The sequence below is a fragment of the Mytilus galloprovincialis genome, chromosome 5 (assembly GCF_965363235.1).
Source record: "Mytilus galloprovincialis chromosome 5, xbMytGall1.hap1.1, whole genome shotgun sequence".
NCBI classification, from domain to species: Eukaryota; Metazoa; Mollusca; class Bivalvia; order Mytilida; family Mytilidae; genus Mytilus; species Mytilus galloprovincialis.
The window spans coordinates 62,198,573-62,215,916 of record NC_134842.1 but is presented as its reverse complement, the minus strand read 5'-3'; the positions used below and the strand labels follow the sequence as shown (position 1 = coordinate 62,215,916).

The following is a 17,344-nucleotide window of genomic DNA, read 5'->3' as shown; positions in this document are numbered from 1 at the left end:
TTTATTTGTTGTTTATTTATTTTATGCTACTTGACGGAACTTCAATATTAGGGTAATAAATCAGATTTGCAATATTTCTAATTTGCAAACAAAAATGACATTTGACTTAAATCATCTGTCAAAAATTATCTTAAATTGAATTGAGAAGGAAGAATGGTGAATATGTCAAAGAGAAAACAACCTGACCAAAGAGCATATAACAGCAGAAGGCCTCCAATGGGTCCTCCATGCAGCGAGAAAATCCTGCAATTGGAGCTGGGTCCTTAATAAAGATGTGTACTAGTCCTGACTTTGGGACAGGAATGGGGAGAAAAAAAATTGCAGCAGGGCTTAAATAATGTTTTGTGAGATCTCAACCCACCCCTATACCTCTATTCAATGTAGAATAAACAAACACACAGTATACAAACAGTAAAACTCAGTTTAAATGTCAAATGCCATCACTGTTTCTAGAATAAGAAAGAACACTGGTGGAACTGAGTGGGGGGGGGGGGGGGGGACCCCTTTAAAAAAATGGTTGGATCCGCCCATGAACAATTTGACGAGGAAAATGCAGTTTTTGGCCTTAATCTCTAAAACTGAAGCAACTGCAGCAAACCTGACTGTTTAAAATTATCAAAACGTCTATCTCCCATATAATTTTCAGATCAACCTTTTAAAAGGTATTTCCTGAAATGGCGATTTTAGTTTTTGAGTACAAAGGATTTGTTTTATTTCTCAAATCATTAAAAAGTTATAGCTGCAAAACTGGCGTTGTGTTGTATTATCAGCAGGTCTAGGTTATCTCCTAAAGAATTATCCGACAATCCTTTTTAGCTCACCTGGCCCGAAGGACCAAGTGAGCATTTTTCATCACTTGGCGTCCGGCGTCCGTTGTCCGTCGTCTGTAAACTTTTATAAAAATCTTCTCCTCTGAAACTACTGGGCCAAATTTAACCAAACATGGCCAAAATCATTATTAGGGTATCTAGTTTAAAAATTGTGTCCGATGACCCGGCCAACCAATCGAGATGGCCGCCATGGCTAAAAATAGAACAATGGGGTAAAATGCAGTTTTTGGCTTATAACTCAAAAACCAAAGCATTTAGAGCAAATCTGACGGAGTAAAATGGTTTATCAGGTCAAGATCTATCTGCCCTGAAGTTTTTAGATAAATCGGACATCCCGTTGTTAGGTTGCTGCCCCTAAATTGGTAATTTTAAGGAAATTTTGCTGTTTTTGGTTATTAAACAGCAATAATGTTCAGCAAAGTAAGATCTACAAATAAGTCAACATGACCAAAATTGTCAGAGAACCCCTTAAGGAGTTATTGTCCTTTATAGTCAATATTGAACAACTTTTCGTCATTTTTATACGACGGCAAAAATTGAAATTTTTTTGGTCGTATATTGGTATCACGTTGGTGTCGTTGTCGTCGTCGTCCGAATACTTTTAGTTTTTGCACTCTAACTTTAGTAAAAGTGAGTAGAAATCTATGAAATTTTAACACATGGTTAATGACCACAAAAGGAAGGTTGGGATTGATTTTGGGAGTTTTGGTCCCAACATTTTAGGAATTAGGGGCCAAAAAGGGCCCAAATAAGCATTTTCTTGGTTTTCTCACTATAACTTTAGTTTAAGTAAATAGAAATCTATGAAATTTTGACACAAGGTTAATGACCACAAAAGGAAGGTTGGGATTGATTTTGGGAGTTTTGGTCCCAACAGTTTAGGAAATAGGGGCCAAAAAAGGGCCCAAATAAGCATTATTCTTGGTTTTTGCACAATAACTTTAGTATAAGTAAATAGAAATCAATGAAATTTAAACACAAGGTTTATGACCACAAAAGGAAGGTTGGGATTGATTTTGGGAGTTGAGGTCCCAACAGTTTAGGAATTAGGGACCAAATAAGCATTATTCTTGGTTTTCGCACCATAACTTTAGTATAAGTAAATAGAAATCTTCGTAATTTAAACACAAGGTTTATTACCATAAAAGAAAGGTTGGGTTTGATTTTGGGAGTTTTGGTTCCAACAGTTTAGGAATAAGGTTGCCCAAAGGGTCCAAAATTGAACTTTGTTTGATTTCATCAAAAATTGAATAATTGGGGTTCTTTGATATGCCGAATCTAACTGTGTATGTAGATTCTTAATTTTTGGTCCCGTTTTCAAATTGGTCTACATTGAGGTCCAAAGGGTCCAAAATTAAACTTAGTTTAATTTTAACAAAAATTGAATCCTTGGGGTTCTTTGATATGCTGAATCTAAAAATGTACTTAGATTTTTGATTATTGGCCCAGTTTTCAAGTTGGTCCAAATCCGGGTCCAAAATTAAACTTTGTTTGATTTCATTAAAAATTGAAAAATTGGGGTTCTTTGATATGCCAAATCTAACTGTGTATGTAGATTCTTAATTTTTGGTCCCGTTTTCAAATTGGTCTACATTAAAGTCCAAAGGGTCCAAAATTAAACTAAGTTTGATTTTAACAAAAATTTAATTCTTGGGCTTTTTTGATATGCTAAATCTAAACATGTACTTAGATTTCTGATTATGGGCCCAGTTTTCAAGTTGGTTCAAATCAGGATCCAAAATTATTATATTAAATATTGTGTAATAGCAAGAAATTTTCAATTGCACAGTATTCAGCAATAGCAAGAAATCTTCAATTGCACAGTATTGTGCAATAGCAAGAAATTTTCAATTGCACAGTATTGTGCAATAGCAAGAAATCGTCAATTGCACAGTATTGTGCAATAGCAATTATTTTCAATTGCACAGTATTGTGCAATAGCAAGAAATATCTAATTGCACAATATTGTGCAATAGCAAGAAATTTTCAATTGGAGTTATCTTTCTTTGTCCAGAATAGTAGTTGAATCAACTTAAATCATTGTTTTATACAATATACAATGTATATTCACTTTTACTACCAACTGATAAATTAAAACAATCTTTACCATTCAGTGATAACAAGCACTTTATGTTACATTTTAATATTTTATGATGTATTTAAATGAGTAGTTATTGTTGCAAACTCCATTAGAAATTTGAATTGAGATCAGTTTTGGAAAAAGGGAAAGGGGGATGTGAATAAAAATGGGGGTGGGGTTTATATTTTTCTCATTTCAGATTTCATAAATAGAAAGAAAATTTCTTCAAACATTTTTTTTAAGGATTAATATTCAACAGCATAGTGAATTGCTCAAAAACAAAAAAATATTTTAAGTTCATTAGACCACATTCATTCTGTGTCAGAAACCTATGCTGTGTCAACTATTTAATCACAATCCAAATTTAGAGCTGAATACAGCTTGAATGATGTGTCCATACTTGCCCCAACCGTTCAAGTCGTATAAAGCTGCGCCCTGCGGAGCATCTGGTTGTAACTTGTACAAAAATCTTTTTTTCTAAAACTATTGGCCAAATTTAACCAAACTTGTCCACAATCATTATTAATGACCCTGCCACCAACCAAGATAGCCGACATCAGTAAATACAGTAACAGGTGAGCGAGTCGACACAGGCTCTTGTGAGCCTCTAGTTTTTTGGTTCTTGCAGAAACAATAATAGATTAGAAGAAACTAAAATGCAAAAATGACATTATGTTCTGCAAAAGAATTTAGCATGGTTGAAATTTTCCATGATTTATTGCCCTTGAAAAAGTTTCCACCTTATTATTTGGCATTTTTGTCAAAACCAATGTAGATAGAAACTCAAGGTTGCATTTCTGTAAATATTGACAATGCAATTTCCCATAGGAACTCCTTTTACGGCTAAAACTGTACCACTTTAACTATGAAGTTTTGAAAAAAATCTTATCCTAGAATTGCAAGTTCATATGCACCACAATTTTTTTCAAAGGTCAAAATATAGGGCTGTGCGGCATATTTTCAACGTTTATATGCCCTGAACTTCTCAGAGTTTAAACTTACACTAATTTTCTTAACTACCCCTACCTCGAATGAAAGGTTACCACAGATTTCAATGTAAACAATATGCACGTGTTTATTTACTGGTAACATTCCCAAGTTCTGTCTCTGCGATATGGAACACAGAGAGCATAACTGGGAACCAGTATGTAAACAAAATGAATTTTCTATGAATATTCAATTACTCCCCAAAAGAGGCGTGTTTTGAGAAACAGCTGTATTTACAAAGTGCAACCTCGAGAAGATTAAACGATTAGCAAAATGAAATGTACATTCAGTAAGTCTGGCCATATTGCCAAACAGTCACATTCACTCTAGCTTTAAAGCGAACGTTCAAGCAATTAAGTATATCACTAAAGCGCTATTTACTTTTTATCCATGTTTCCCAAGTTTATGAGAACAATGACTTATATAGAAGTTTCATGTTTACATTTATTAGATTGAGAATGGAAACAATGGAAACAACCCGACCAAAGAGCAGAAAACAGCCGGAGGCCACCAGGATCTTTCATTTAGCGATAAAATCCAGCACCCGGAGGCGTGCTTCAGCTGGCCCCTTAACAAAAATATGTACTGGTTCAGTGATAATGGACGTCATACTTATCTTCGGAAAATATAAAATTAACTAAAACTAAAAATCACACAAGACTAACAAAGTCCAGAGGCTCCTGACTTAGGACAGGAACAAAACTGCGGCTGGGTTTAACATCTTTTTTTAGATGTCAACCCTCCCACTATACATATAACATAAGAATAATACGTATCAACTCGGAAGTGATATTGATGAGACTATCCGAATATGAAATCCGGCATTCTAGAGTTAATTTGTCCAGTTGAACCGACCCCACATGCAATAAGATATTTCAATTTCAAAGGTCAACAGAAAAAAACCTTGACCACTTTGATATAAAAATAGCAGTGAGAAAGTGCTTCCCAGAAGGTTCAACATTAATCAACAGAATATCTTCCAAAAACATGATACAAACCTATTTACAAGGAATGTTGTTTACACACTTATTGTACTATTAGACATTGTATCATTGTTTTATCAAAAATAGCACCCGTTCTTTAAATCGGGAACTATTTGATAATTAAATTTGATAAAATTGTTAACACTTTAAAAATGGGTAAGCGCAAGGCTGAATAAATACAAAATCTTAATGACTTGTTAAAGTTACTGAGTTCTTGATAAAATCTTTTAAAACAATATGATTTGGGATACCATCTTTCCTGTCATATTTTAACCATTTACGCATCCGTTATTTCAACGTCTATATTATTTGATATTATTCTAGATGAAAAGTACATACGTTTGTTATGAAATGTGATGGAAAGTGTTGGGTTATAAGCAGAAGGTAGGCGAATTAATTAACTGAAAAAATCTTATTATATATACAATTTGCCTAAATAAAGACGCTTCTCTATACTTGCGTCACATACCCTTTTTAGTAATTGAGATACCCTCAACGCGTTCCCAATTATATATCATTCTCGATCTAATATGTGTTTGCAGACCTTCAATATTAAGAACGGTTAAGTGCTTATGCGAATTTTTTAAAAGGAATTTTGTTATTCTAAAAATGAAAGCTCTGGTAAAAACAATTTAATAGGGTCTGTTCAGATATGCTCATCCAATGTAGCAAAGTTAATGTTCGCGTGGTCTTGTGTGTCCACAACTACTACGGAATAAACAAACGTGAAATACAACATTGAAAAGGCGTTCACATGCATCATTGAGAGACTGTGCCATCAGACAGCGAGGGCCACATGCATCATCCATGACCCATATTTCACGATTTAGTGACTAAACGGCGTTCGGTTCAATTCTCAACAGTTATATCCATATAAGGGTATCCTAAAGAATTATAATTCTTAATTTCTATCAAATTCATCATACCGCTGCATTACAAATGCTTTAACTCCATTACTAATATCATAGCCAAAAGTTTGAAAGTCAAAGATATTCAAATTTTGAGGTACAAACCCAAAAGGACTCAAGTAGAAGACACTATCTTTACCCGCGCGTACATGTCACAGGGAGGTAAGGCATCAACCTATCGTTATATATATAGATATGGGATAATTTACTTTAAAAAAAAAAAAAATGGCAGTCTCATCAAATATGAAGTAATAATAAATGTCCATAGAAGGGTGAATAAAAAATTTCCATAAGTGTTTTTGATGACAAGCTTTCACACCATTAATGATGACGAATAAATCGTTTTTTACTTCATTTAGATTTTTCGTTTTCAGAAGCAGCAACCATGTTTTCACCTAAAAGTAATTTTCTTGATATAGAGGATGACTGGGTGTGTCCATGCAAACTAAAGCAGCAAGGCAGGGTTGGAAAAGCAACGTATAAATTTATGAATGGCATGTCCCGGTACAAATTTCTAATAGATAGTGAATTTGTCCCTGGAGTGACTGGTGGACGAATCTTACCAACTGAAGACTTAGTATTAGTAAACTTTAATGAACAACTTTTAACAATACACTGTGAGAATGGTGAAGTGAAAAGATCCCTCAAACTTCTGGGTCATCCTTGGGACGTGGCATTGAACGGGGAAGATTGTGCGGTAGTGTCTTTTAACGACTTGCAGAAGTTACACGTTATTGATTTAAATGATCTGAACTTAATAAGTGAAATCGATGTCCCTAAATCGTGCTATGGTGTTTGGTGCTTGGGTAATACATGTTTTGCGACGTGTGGTAAAATTCTACACCGAATCGATATGGAGACCAAAAAAGATAGGCCCTTAAAACTAGAAGGGGAAGGGATTTTTAACATATTTGTTGACGATAATAGAATTTATTATACTGACTATTATAGCCTTCATTGCTTAAACCACAATGGACAAGAAGTATTTGTTTACAAACATGATAAACTCAGCTGGCCACGAGGCATTGCCGTAGACACGAAAGGTTACATTTATGTGGCAGGGTACAAGTCGAACAACATTCACAAACTCACGATGGATGGCAGATTATTCAAAATATTGATAACAAAAGATGAAGGCATTGAAAGACCATCGTTTTTGCATTTTGAATGCCACCAACGAAAACTGTTAGTGGCTATTGACGAAGGACGAGCAGTTTTTCAATTTAAAGTATAATTACAGCACTATGTCTGTGGGTGCTTAACACTATATATCTATATATCTAATGAAATGTATATATTATCTTTAGTTTTTTTTTCATATAAGAGAAAACTTCTTTAATGTTTTTTTTTTACTATTACAAAGTTCACATAGAAGAACGTGTGTGCATTTTGAACTCGCCTGCAAAAAACGTAGACAAAAAGTAAGGTAAACTCATCATAGATACCAGGACTAAATTTAGTATATACGCCAGATGCGCGTTTCGTCTACAAAAGACTCATCAATGACGCTCGAATCCAAAAAAGTTAAAAAGGCCAAATAAAGTACGAAGTTGAAGAGCAAAGAGGACCAAAATTCCTAACAGTTTTGCCAAATACAGTTAAGGTAATCTATGTCTGAGGTAGAAAAACCTTAGATACGTTTATTAATTGCATACTAGAGTATTGGCATTGGCTAAGGTTAACAATGATCGACCCTTTGGTGTACGCTTCAACGCCCTCAGGCACAGTTGATCTTAATTGGCTTGACTATTATTTAAGACCTCCTTTTGTCACTTAGCTCTATAGTTCTTATGTACCCTTGGCTATCAAATATTTGGTTTTGGTTGTCCTAATATGGTTATATCCAGGAAAACGGTTTCGGACATCGTTCGGACACATTTAAATTACAAGGCGTGTTTCAGTGTTATCCAAAGTAGTTGTGCATATTCTATATATATCCACCATTTCAGTATGTGAAGGTTAACTTAGATTATGTCTGAAATATTTCATTTTAATATTATATTTTCTACTTGAAAAACAACATTTCATGCAATTGTACTACCCTTAAAAAGTATGTCACTTTAATTGACATATAGTGCATATTACTCTACACAACAATATTAAAAACAAAAACAAATATATCTTGTACTAGTAATTGTAATTAACCTTACTTGATAAAATTGAAAAAAAAATTAAAATAGGGAACATGTCACAGAGACAACAACACAACCAAGGAGCAGAAAACAGCAGAAGGCTACCAAAGGGTCTTCAACATAGCGAGAAAATCACGAACCCGTAGGCGGGTCCACTTTGCCACTAAGCATAACACATCACCTCAGCTTCAAGACTGTTAATGCATATTTGACATTAATATATCATAAACTAACTGACTGTATAATAACGGGAAAAAATTATCAAAGTTGTAGTTGTTTTTTAAAATAAAAGTGAAATCAGTCAACAAATATGATCATGTATGCATTCTATCAAGACAGAGGGTTTAATTGTATCACATTTTGACCCTCATAGAACTTAACAAAGTATAACTATCGACCGTTATACTAATTGTTCTGGTGTGTGGTAGTGTTGTACCTCTGTCACGTAGTGTTGTCAATTCAGGTATGTTAACGTTGTCATAAACCGGGTGGTTTGGCTAGCCATCAAACCAGGTTCAACCCACCATTTGTTTCTAAAAATGTCCTGTACCAAGTCAGGAATATAACAGTAGTTTCGTTTCTAGGAACTTTGGCGTTTGTTTTTGTTGCACTTTTGTGTTACTGTTGTTTCCTTGTTTTCCTCTTATAGTTGATGTGTTCCCCTCTTTTTAGTTTGTAACCCTGATTTATCTTCTCTCAATCGATTTAGGACTTTTAAACACCGGTAAAGTGCTATTGCCTTTATTTGATGGTTTAAAGATACAACACATGTGGTAAGAAAAACATATACTTGCTCACTCATCGTTACTTTGGTGTTTTGTGTCTTAAAGAGGGTCGATTGACCTTCATGATCATCAAACTCCCCATATGTCATATTGTATAAAAAGCTTTCATAATTGACACTTAGAAAAAATAAGTACATAAGAAATTAACGTACTTTTAGCAAAAATAATTGTTGTTAGTTTTCAAGTAATGGTTCTCCAATACCTCAGGAAATCCTGAATTAAAATGGATTCAAGTTATTGCACCATCATTTATTTGGAAAGAATGTATCTTTTTTTCTAGAACAAGTTTTCCTTTCCAAAAGAATTATTCTTTTCAAATGAATTATTTTCTAAAAAGAAAATATTCTAAATTTAAAATAAGGTACAATATGAAAATTCGGCAGTTGAAAATTTACCATGTAGAAACCGGACAATATTAAACCGTTCCTTAAAATATTCTGCAACATTTCAACATGTTCAAGTCAACCAAGCTTTTATCTATGAAGCCTTTGTAAAACACATTGGCACAAGAGCTCAGCATAAGATTGGAAAGATTATCACATTCTGTTGTTTACACTAGTATGTAAAAAAATTGATTGTTCGTGTTAACGATCTTGTTTCTTCAGTACGGATGGCAATAATCCTGAAAGCATAAAAATAATTTAACCATGTGAGTGTACTAAAAGAAAGTTTGTGTGACATGGGTGCCAGGTTAAAAGGTGATAAATAAAAAATATCATTTTCTAAATTAATATGATAATCATCAGAAAATATTGCAAATTAGACAACTATCCGTCAAAGATCAAACGGCGGGCATTTACACAACAATACGTCACATGTGCGGCCTTCAACAACGAACGATAATACTCCAACTTCTTCCAACTTTATGTTTTATTTCAAATTTGTTTTGCAACAGCTGATGATATTAAATATCTCTTTAAAAAAAACTGACAAAATAACTGGCATGTTACTTTAATGGATTTCAAATACCTCGTTACTAGATATTTGTGCTAGGTCCATAAATGTTATTCATAAATTTTGAGTTATAACCCGGATTTATTTTTTCCTCAATCGATTTATGAATTTCGAACAGTGGAATACTACTGTTACCTTTATATATAAGAGACTGTTTCGATGAAATTTCATGGATTTTGAAAAATAAATCCAAATGATCATCGGGAATGTATAAATGGACAATCATGTGTAAATTCAAATTGAATGAGTATATCTAAATTCTTCCGACTTGTGTGATACATCGCTTCCAAAACATGAACCCTTTAAAGATAGAATAATTAATGATGATTTTGCATTTCATATGTTATCATTACCTTTAGCCTTAGTTGTCATGACGTTTTTCACCCCAACTGCAGTATGAAATAATCTTTTGTGCATCAACTCCCGAACACCAAATTCAATGGTACAGCCGAACATTGTTAACAAACCCAGATATCCAATACGCTTTCCATATCTTCTATTTGTTTTATCTGCAAAAAAAAATTTTTTAAAAAAATGGGAAAGATATATATCTTAACAATCAATATCAATTCTAGTGAAAAAAAATATTCCTTCTTCCTGAACCATACTCATGATGACGTAAAGCCAAATATTCGTTTTGGGTCAAATTCAAACAGGTTCTTGTAAAATATTTGTTTCCCAATTCGAAAATTTGGAGGACACACTGTATTTTACTGCTAATGAATGATCAAGAATCTTGACTACCAATAAAGGTATAACACAAGGGCAATATAAAAGTTCATTAATCGAAAACACACTTTTTTTTTATATATTTTGGTGCATTTTATATTACATTGAAACACTGTAATAGATGCATATTTTAACCAGTATTTGAGTACTTTAGTTTATTAAATTTGCAACTAGACATAAACATGACAAGGCAACAACACTCAATCATTTTTAAAAAAAAGTGTACTTTTTATATAACTATATTGGGTTAATTAGTATTCTAAGTTATCTAAACATTCGTTACACTTGTAGAACGTGTTTCTCATATCTGATTACCCATCATGGTCTTTGAAGTACAAATAAGTAAAAACAACAACAATGACTCTCCCAAACAGTAAAAAAACACTGAATGCATCTTTAGTTACAACATTGATGCGTTTTATCAATTACTGTTTTCTAATTCTGATTTCTGTAATGACGTTTATCCAAGACCAAAGTTTTCTGCTCTAAAATCAATGTCATTTATTTTATTTTCTTGCAATTCGTGTATAACATATTTATGTAAACAGTAACTTTGTTTGACGAGTCTGATATGTTCAGAAACCTGACTAAAACGAATGGTTATCAATTCATAACTGATCAAAGTTATGGTAATGAATGCTAAATCGACAAATTTTGTTTACAACATATACGGCAACAGCAAAAAGATCTGAGCTAAGCCTTAAATATCATCTTCTAGTAGCCATTTTTCACATTCAACATACCATCACTACAGTAACCATATACATAAGCCACTTGTCCCACAATCCATACACATCCAGCTGAAGCAGAGATTTTCTGAAATAAGATGAGGGTAAAATATAGGAACTATATATATTCTCTAGCTTTCAATACAATTGTGGGAAAGGGATGCGCCTACTGTATCAGACTTGTAAAAAGATAAGATTTCAAACACAACATACATGTAATTATAAATTCATCAGACTCTAAACATTGGCATCATCAACAGTATCCATGAAACCTCATGTTCAGAACTTTAATGAACATACACAAATATTATGTGAACAGGAAGGGAAAGATCACGTTGACTATTAAAAGAAACCTTAAGCGAATAGTAAATCAGACATTTAAGAAGATAAGAAATCAGGTATGTTCTCATTAACTGTGCATAACATCTAATAGATAGACCTGATTGAACAGCAATTATAGTTTAAAATAGTATTTAAATAATACAATACTGAAAGGAACTAAGGAATCTTTATTGTTGAATAAAGGAGTTGAATTATAAAAACAATTTATAATAAAAAGTATATAATGTTGTGTAATCAACTTACGGGGCGCTGTAAACCTCCAACAAACAATACCATCAGGAATACAGGATAACCCTCCAATCTTTGAAAAAATATATAATTTTCAAGATAAAACATTATTATTGTTTTTGATCCTAGGGTGACTCACCCTAAGAATAAACAGACGCCTCTGCTCAGAATCCGATCCGTAGGATTGTGAAGCGTCATTATCTCTAATCCGTGGTATATCGTATGACCAAATGTGTAAGTATTGTTACAATTGAACTTTGTAAAACAAATGTTTCGTAGAATAATTTGTAGAAGGCTAATATACTTGGTTCGATTGTTTGCGTGTTTTGCGTCATGTGTAGTGGATAATTTATATCGGTATCTTGATTTGAATGTTTTCTGGCGATATGAGTCAAACCAAAATACCACATTGTGACGCTAGCTATTGGCCTTAATTGACGATTTATGGAAAATTTAAGCGAGTATCCATATTATATGGACAAGGAATAATGTATGTAAGAATGATTAAAATCAGCTATCAACTTATCATAGGAATAAATTATCCAGAAATGATGATTTGTTTTACTTACGTTAACGTTTACCCTTGTTTTAAGCATGATACATAAGCGGATAAATGTTACACAAAAAGGTGAATAGGAGAAATTGTCAGCGATACATAATTTCCAAAATACTACTACCGAAGTTACAACCTTAAAATAAAAACAACGGTAATTTTTCATGTTACAAAATAGAGGTAGGTTAGACTTTCATCTAACGTTTAGTGTGAGGATGTCATCTATATAACTTTTCATTCTTCCAATTAAAATTAAAATAAAAAAAAACAAAAAAAAACCGCCTTATATGACTAGTGGAATCAGACGGCAAGACTCGGAAAACAGTTAGTTCCCATAGGAATATCGATTGTTTGTTGAAAAACGCACCCCCTAATATACGTTGCCAATCAAAACATCAATCATCTTAATTATATCAGTTTAAGATAATATTTTGTTGAAGAAAGCGTTTTAAAGATGATGTATGCCCACATAAAAATAAGATAAGCGAATCTCATTTGTAATTATTTTACGAAAGGAAACAAGATAAACTCTTTCAATTTGGCTTTTACTTGGAATGGGAAAGCTTGTGTGAAGAAATGAAAAGTCAAATATTCTCACATTATTGAAAGAGACAGAGAATTAGATTTTACGTATATTTGTTTTTTTGCATGAACCCACCTCTGATTCCAACCATCCCTAGAGTAGATAGTTTCACAAACATCGATTATAAAAAAGAAGATACGATATGATTGACAATGATTGACAATGAGACAATTCTCCAGAAGAGCCCTTCCATTGCTGATAAAATTGATGTTTATGATTTAGAAAGAGGTTTGGTGAAGCACTTGGAAAACCAAGCAAAATAAGTTGGTAAGGACACTTATGTTCATTAGATCCAATACAATGAAGGTATATAGATCCTGTTCTTCATCTTTGGTTGAAATTCCATGGAACAGACAGACGATTATTCAGGATTACCTTCTTTTCTTGGTAACTGTTTTAATTGCCTATTATATCGGAATCCTTATTAATCGGTCAGTGTTTACAAAACTAGAATAGCTCTTAAATTTATTTTTTTATAATTCTGATGACGTAGAAGCTGAATGACTCTTTTTACTTTCAGTGGTATATAAAAAACATATTAAGGACGAGAAAATATCAACGTGATATGAATTAAAACCCTGCTTTGTACTAAAATTTAGACTGGAAAGGGAGAATGTCAAAGAGACAAACAACCCGACTTTGGTCGATACCAGTCGAAGACCATCAATGGGTCTTCAACTCAACGAGAAATCTCGCACTTGGGGAGGCCATCAGTTTGCCTTCTAAATCAAAATGTGTACTAGATCAACATATTGATTCGCATTTTAACGTAGGCCGTTCTAGTATTCGATCAAATCAGTACGACTAAACATAAAATCGAGTTTGAAATCGGCGCAATTGGAGGGGAAAGTTACTGTTTACCGAAAACTTTATCGTGCAAAGAAAACAGAATCGGTTTAATGTTTTCTCCTAAATTGAATTGACTGAAAGGTTGGTTTTACTTCTTTTAATTGTTCTTCTTTTACAACAATTATCAATGAATAAGTCACTTATAAAACCAGTGTCCTACACACTAGATCATTGATATATAAAAGTTTTTTTTCATTTTAGAACCAATACAAAATAATGTATACTTGCATGTTTTGATGGGCTCTCACAACACAGTTCAATTTTTCTTGGCCAGAATGATACAAACTTGGATACTAAAAAAAAGAAGATATGAAATTTAATTTGTTTACTAGTATTTTAAATTTTTGTTTAATGTTATTGCTGTACACAAAAAGTATTCTTCCTATTAAAATACTAGTATATGTTTAAAAATAAGTAGAATGTGGTAGGTAAGAATAACTTTTTTAAGGCTTAACTATTCGAATTTAAACTTAAATCAAAACCTTGTAAAGAAATCTTTATAAAATATCTAGACAACATTTAGCTCAAACAGGCTTGTCACGTTTAAATGGTTTTACATTAGTAATTTTTGGGGCCCTTTATAGCTTGCTGTTCGTTGTGAGCCAAGGCTCCGTATTGAAGGCCGTACCTTGACCAATAATGAATTGTTATTTGGATGGAGAGTTGTCTCATTGGCACTCACATCTTCCTATATCTAATTAATATGTTACCTAAATTGCTAAGGAGATATCCAAATGAACATTCAATAGGATCTATGTAACTGTCATATTAAGTTGAAAATATGTAGAGTGAACAATATATTAACAACATCAAGAAATGACCGAGTTGGGCAGGTCAATTACACGATCTAATATAATCATTATTAAACACAAACTAAGTTTTTGCCGATTTGTCTTGTAATGTTCCACATTAAAATAGTCTATACATGAATGAATTATTATATAATAAATATCCATACTTCGATATCTTTAACTTTTCTTCTCGTATTAAATACTTTGGACACCATCCACTGTAGGAGGAGTGCACTTCCAACTCCTGTCAAAACTACATATCCATACCCTTGTGGAAACTTTGAAACTATTGCCATTGTTTTCTTCTAAAAATTATTAATAATGCTTTATAAAATTTTAATTGAAAGTATATTGTACTCGATTTTTTTTATATTTCTCTAATTTTTTTTTAATAGGTAATCAGATGTAACAAATTTACATCCTGAACATACGTTAGTACACTTATCTTTTTTTTCTCTAAGAAAAAAAACCTAAGTCAAGTCGTAATGAATTTAACAAAACCACCTAAATGTCTTACGTTTATAAAAGCAAAAAATAACTCTTGCCCTTCGACGACTATTTTGTAAGCAAAATTCTTTTTTTTTAAAACTTACCATCAAAACTTTAAACTGATTTCGAAAAACATAATTATGTAAATAAAGGCAACAGTAGTATACCGGTGTTCAAAAGTCATAAATCGATTGATTTGTTTGAATGAGAAGGGGTTATTATGTTCTAATGTCCGTGCAAAGTTTGCAATTAATGCATGACTTCCTTTATTATCTATTTCATTTATGGATAAATTGTAGTGATGGAAGGCCTTTTTATTAATTTTGGAAATAATAAAAGATTGTGATTTAGACATTAGATGACGCAACAGTACAATAAATTTGTAAGAACAGTTTCTTGATTGTGAGTATGAATGTAAATCATATAAAATTTTAACGAGGAATTATTTTTTTGGTTTGTGTGCTGTTTAAATCTTAAATTCAAAATTTGAATTGCAACTAAATTTTATTTTAAATTCTTTGTTAGAACAATCCTTTGCATAAGATTTAAGGAAGCAAGACACCGTCCCTCTTTTATTGGAAACTTTTGGTTGATAATTTAGCGTTTCACTGATGCATAAATGGAGAGGTTCACTCTCATGTTGTAGTCAGTGCACCTCCCCCTTTTATATATAAAAAAAAAAATGAATCCGCTACTGCAGTTACTACTATTGTTTTTTTTTTTAGGAAACTATTAAAATCCAATGCTTTTGAATAATATTCAAAGTATAGCCAATTTCCTTTTTTCCAATGATCTGAGATTTTATAATAGTATATTTAGCTAAAAAGATTAATATACTTTTCAAACTTTTTTTGTTTTGCATTGTTTAAAAAATTGTCTTGTTTTAGTATAAATTTTAAGTTATTAAGGTTCATGTAGACCCTATGGCTAAAATGGCTGTATTTTCACCTCAAAATTTACTCTGGATACAGACAAACCTGCGCATCTATAAAAAATTTCAGGCATAGCATGCCCTAGATAAATAAATTTCAAACATGTTTTATGTTTTAGAAAAATAAAAACTTACCAGGATTTTGCCGTGCACTTTTTTTCATTCCTCCAGAAGGTGCCAAAATAAACTAAGTTGGGAAACAGGTTTGAGAACTTCCCCACAGGTAATAATTGAAGTGAGCTGTATTAATTGACATGAACAATAAATGGACAATAGATACCTGACAATAATTGGTGATTTGAACTGTGTACCTGAGAGGACCATATCAAGGTAAACTCAACTGTTTGTTAATTTTATCATCTTCTGCAGGGACGAAAAAAAGTGTACGGCAAAATCCAGTTAAGTTGTGAATTTTCTAAATCATACAATGCATTTGAATTCTATTTATCTAGGGCATGCTATGCCTTAAAACTTTTCCAGATGCACAGGTTTGCCTGTACTCAGAGTAAATTTTGAGGTGAAAATACGGCCATTTTAGCCATAGGGTCCACATGAACCTTAATATTCTCAAATAACGTTAAAACTTCATCTTAATTCGATTTAATTGTTTGTTTCAAAATTTAGTCAGGATTCATGCTTTGTGGCATTTGTAACTCATTCATATAAACTATTTGGTGTGAGCTGTAAAAAGGCCTAAACAAAAGGTTAGTCCTTTACTAAGAACACGATTTCATTCATTCTTCACAATTAAGAAACACCAAATCCTACAATTCCATTGGACGAGAGCACATATAACATATATAAGTAACATATATATACACAAACTAAAATAAAACAAATATATGTTAACGTTAAATTGTCGATGTTATTATTGTACACTCACCTCATGAGTTATTTATAGAACGACCTTTTAAACATGTTAAATGTGGATATATCCAATAGAGCAATTAAACCAACGTATGTCTATGACGATAACCGCAATTCATAAATTTAATGAGAGGAGAATATTATTTTTCTTGATTTTAAAAATGATGTTAAAATATTATCTTATTACTGTTACTTAGGTTAATTGCTTAGAATACCACAGCAACTCAATTTACCTTTCCTATTTTCTTTATGCGTGGTAATAAATTGTTCTAACTGAAAGAAAACCTGGTCTTTTGCGAAGACGGGTAAGTGGTCTATGTTGTATAAAATTAAATCTAGATCGGTCTGCAAAATAAGCATGACATGCATGCCGATGGGTAGTTCATGAATTACAGAACTAATAATATGTTTAATAGTCCTCTTTATGCCTATATATATTCTTTTTTCGTTGAGTGAACGCTTTCAATCTGAAATAAAATGAGTGAACAGAGGTGTGATCCACTGGTTATTTGTAATTCAGGAATTGTCAAATTACTGTCAAATCTACCAGCCTATCATTTTTGATTAAATGAAGTGGACTCATTGTTATAATACA

At 32.4% G+C, this 17,344-nt stretch overlaps 1 protein-coding gene and 1 long non-coding RNA gene across 3 annotated transcripts; one reads left to right on the top strand and one right to left on the bottom strand.

The window, feature by feature from the left end:
• The first annotated feature begins 5,148 nt into the window (after positions 1–5,148).
• On the top strand, positions 5,149–7,088 carry LOC143076210 (uncharacterized). Its single transcript, XR_012978565.1, has 2 exons — positions 5,149–5,264; positions 6,163–7,088. It is a non-coding gene; the product is annotated as an uncharacterized LOC143076210 (long non-coding RNA).
• A 1,851-nt stretch (positions 7,089–8,939) lies between these two features.
• LOC143076209 (glutathione S-transferase 3, mitochondrial-like) lies at positions 8,940–17,052 on the bottom strand. Of its 2 annotated transcripts, none has more exons than XM_076251910.1 (7): positions 16,983–17,052; positions 14,630–14,767; positions 13,900–13,964; positions 11,702–11,759; positions 11,132–11,204; positions 10,013–10,168; positions 8,940–9,327 (listed from the first exon to the last, which is right to left on the bottom strand). In XM_076251910.1, the coding sequence occupies exons 2-7, from the start codon at positions 14,756–14,758 to the stop codon at positions 9,290–9,292; spliced, it is 519 nt and encodes a 172-aa protein (XP_076108025.1). In that variant the 5' UTR covers positions 14,759–14,767; positions 16,983–17,052; the 3' UTR covers positions 8,940–9,289. The 2 variants fall into 2 exon arrangements, with proteins under 2 accessions (XP_076108025.1, XP_076108026.1); XM_076251911.1 differs by lacking the exon at positions 16,983–17,052 and adding an exon at positions 16,943–16,964.
• Positions 17,053–17,344: the final 292 nt, after the last annotated feature.

Bases quoted from the DNA above. Each gene is read 5' to 3' on its own strand.
- LOC143076209 (XM_076251910.1), bottom strand. From the start codon at position 14,758: ATGGCAATAGTTTCAAAGTTTCCACAAGGGTATGGATATGTAGTTTTG. The intron at 13,965-14,629 runs GTATGGATATTT...TCTTTTTTTTAG, and splicing joins GAAAAGTTAAAGATATCGAA to TATCCAAGTTTGTATCATTC. The intron at 10,169-11,131 runs GTATGTTGAATG...TTTTTTTTGCAG, and splicing joins ATATGGTTACTGTAGTGATG to ATAAAACAAATAGAAGATAT.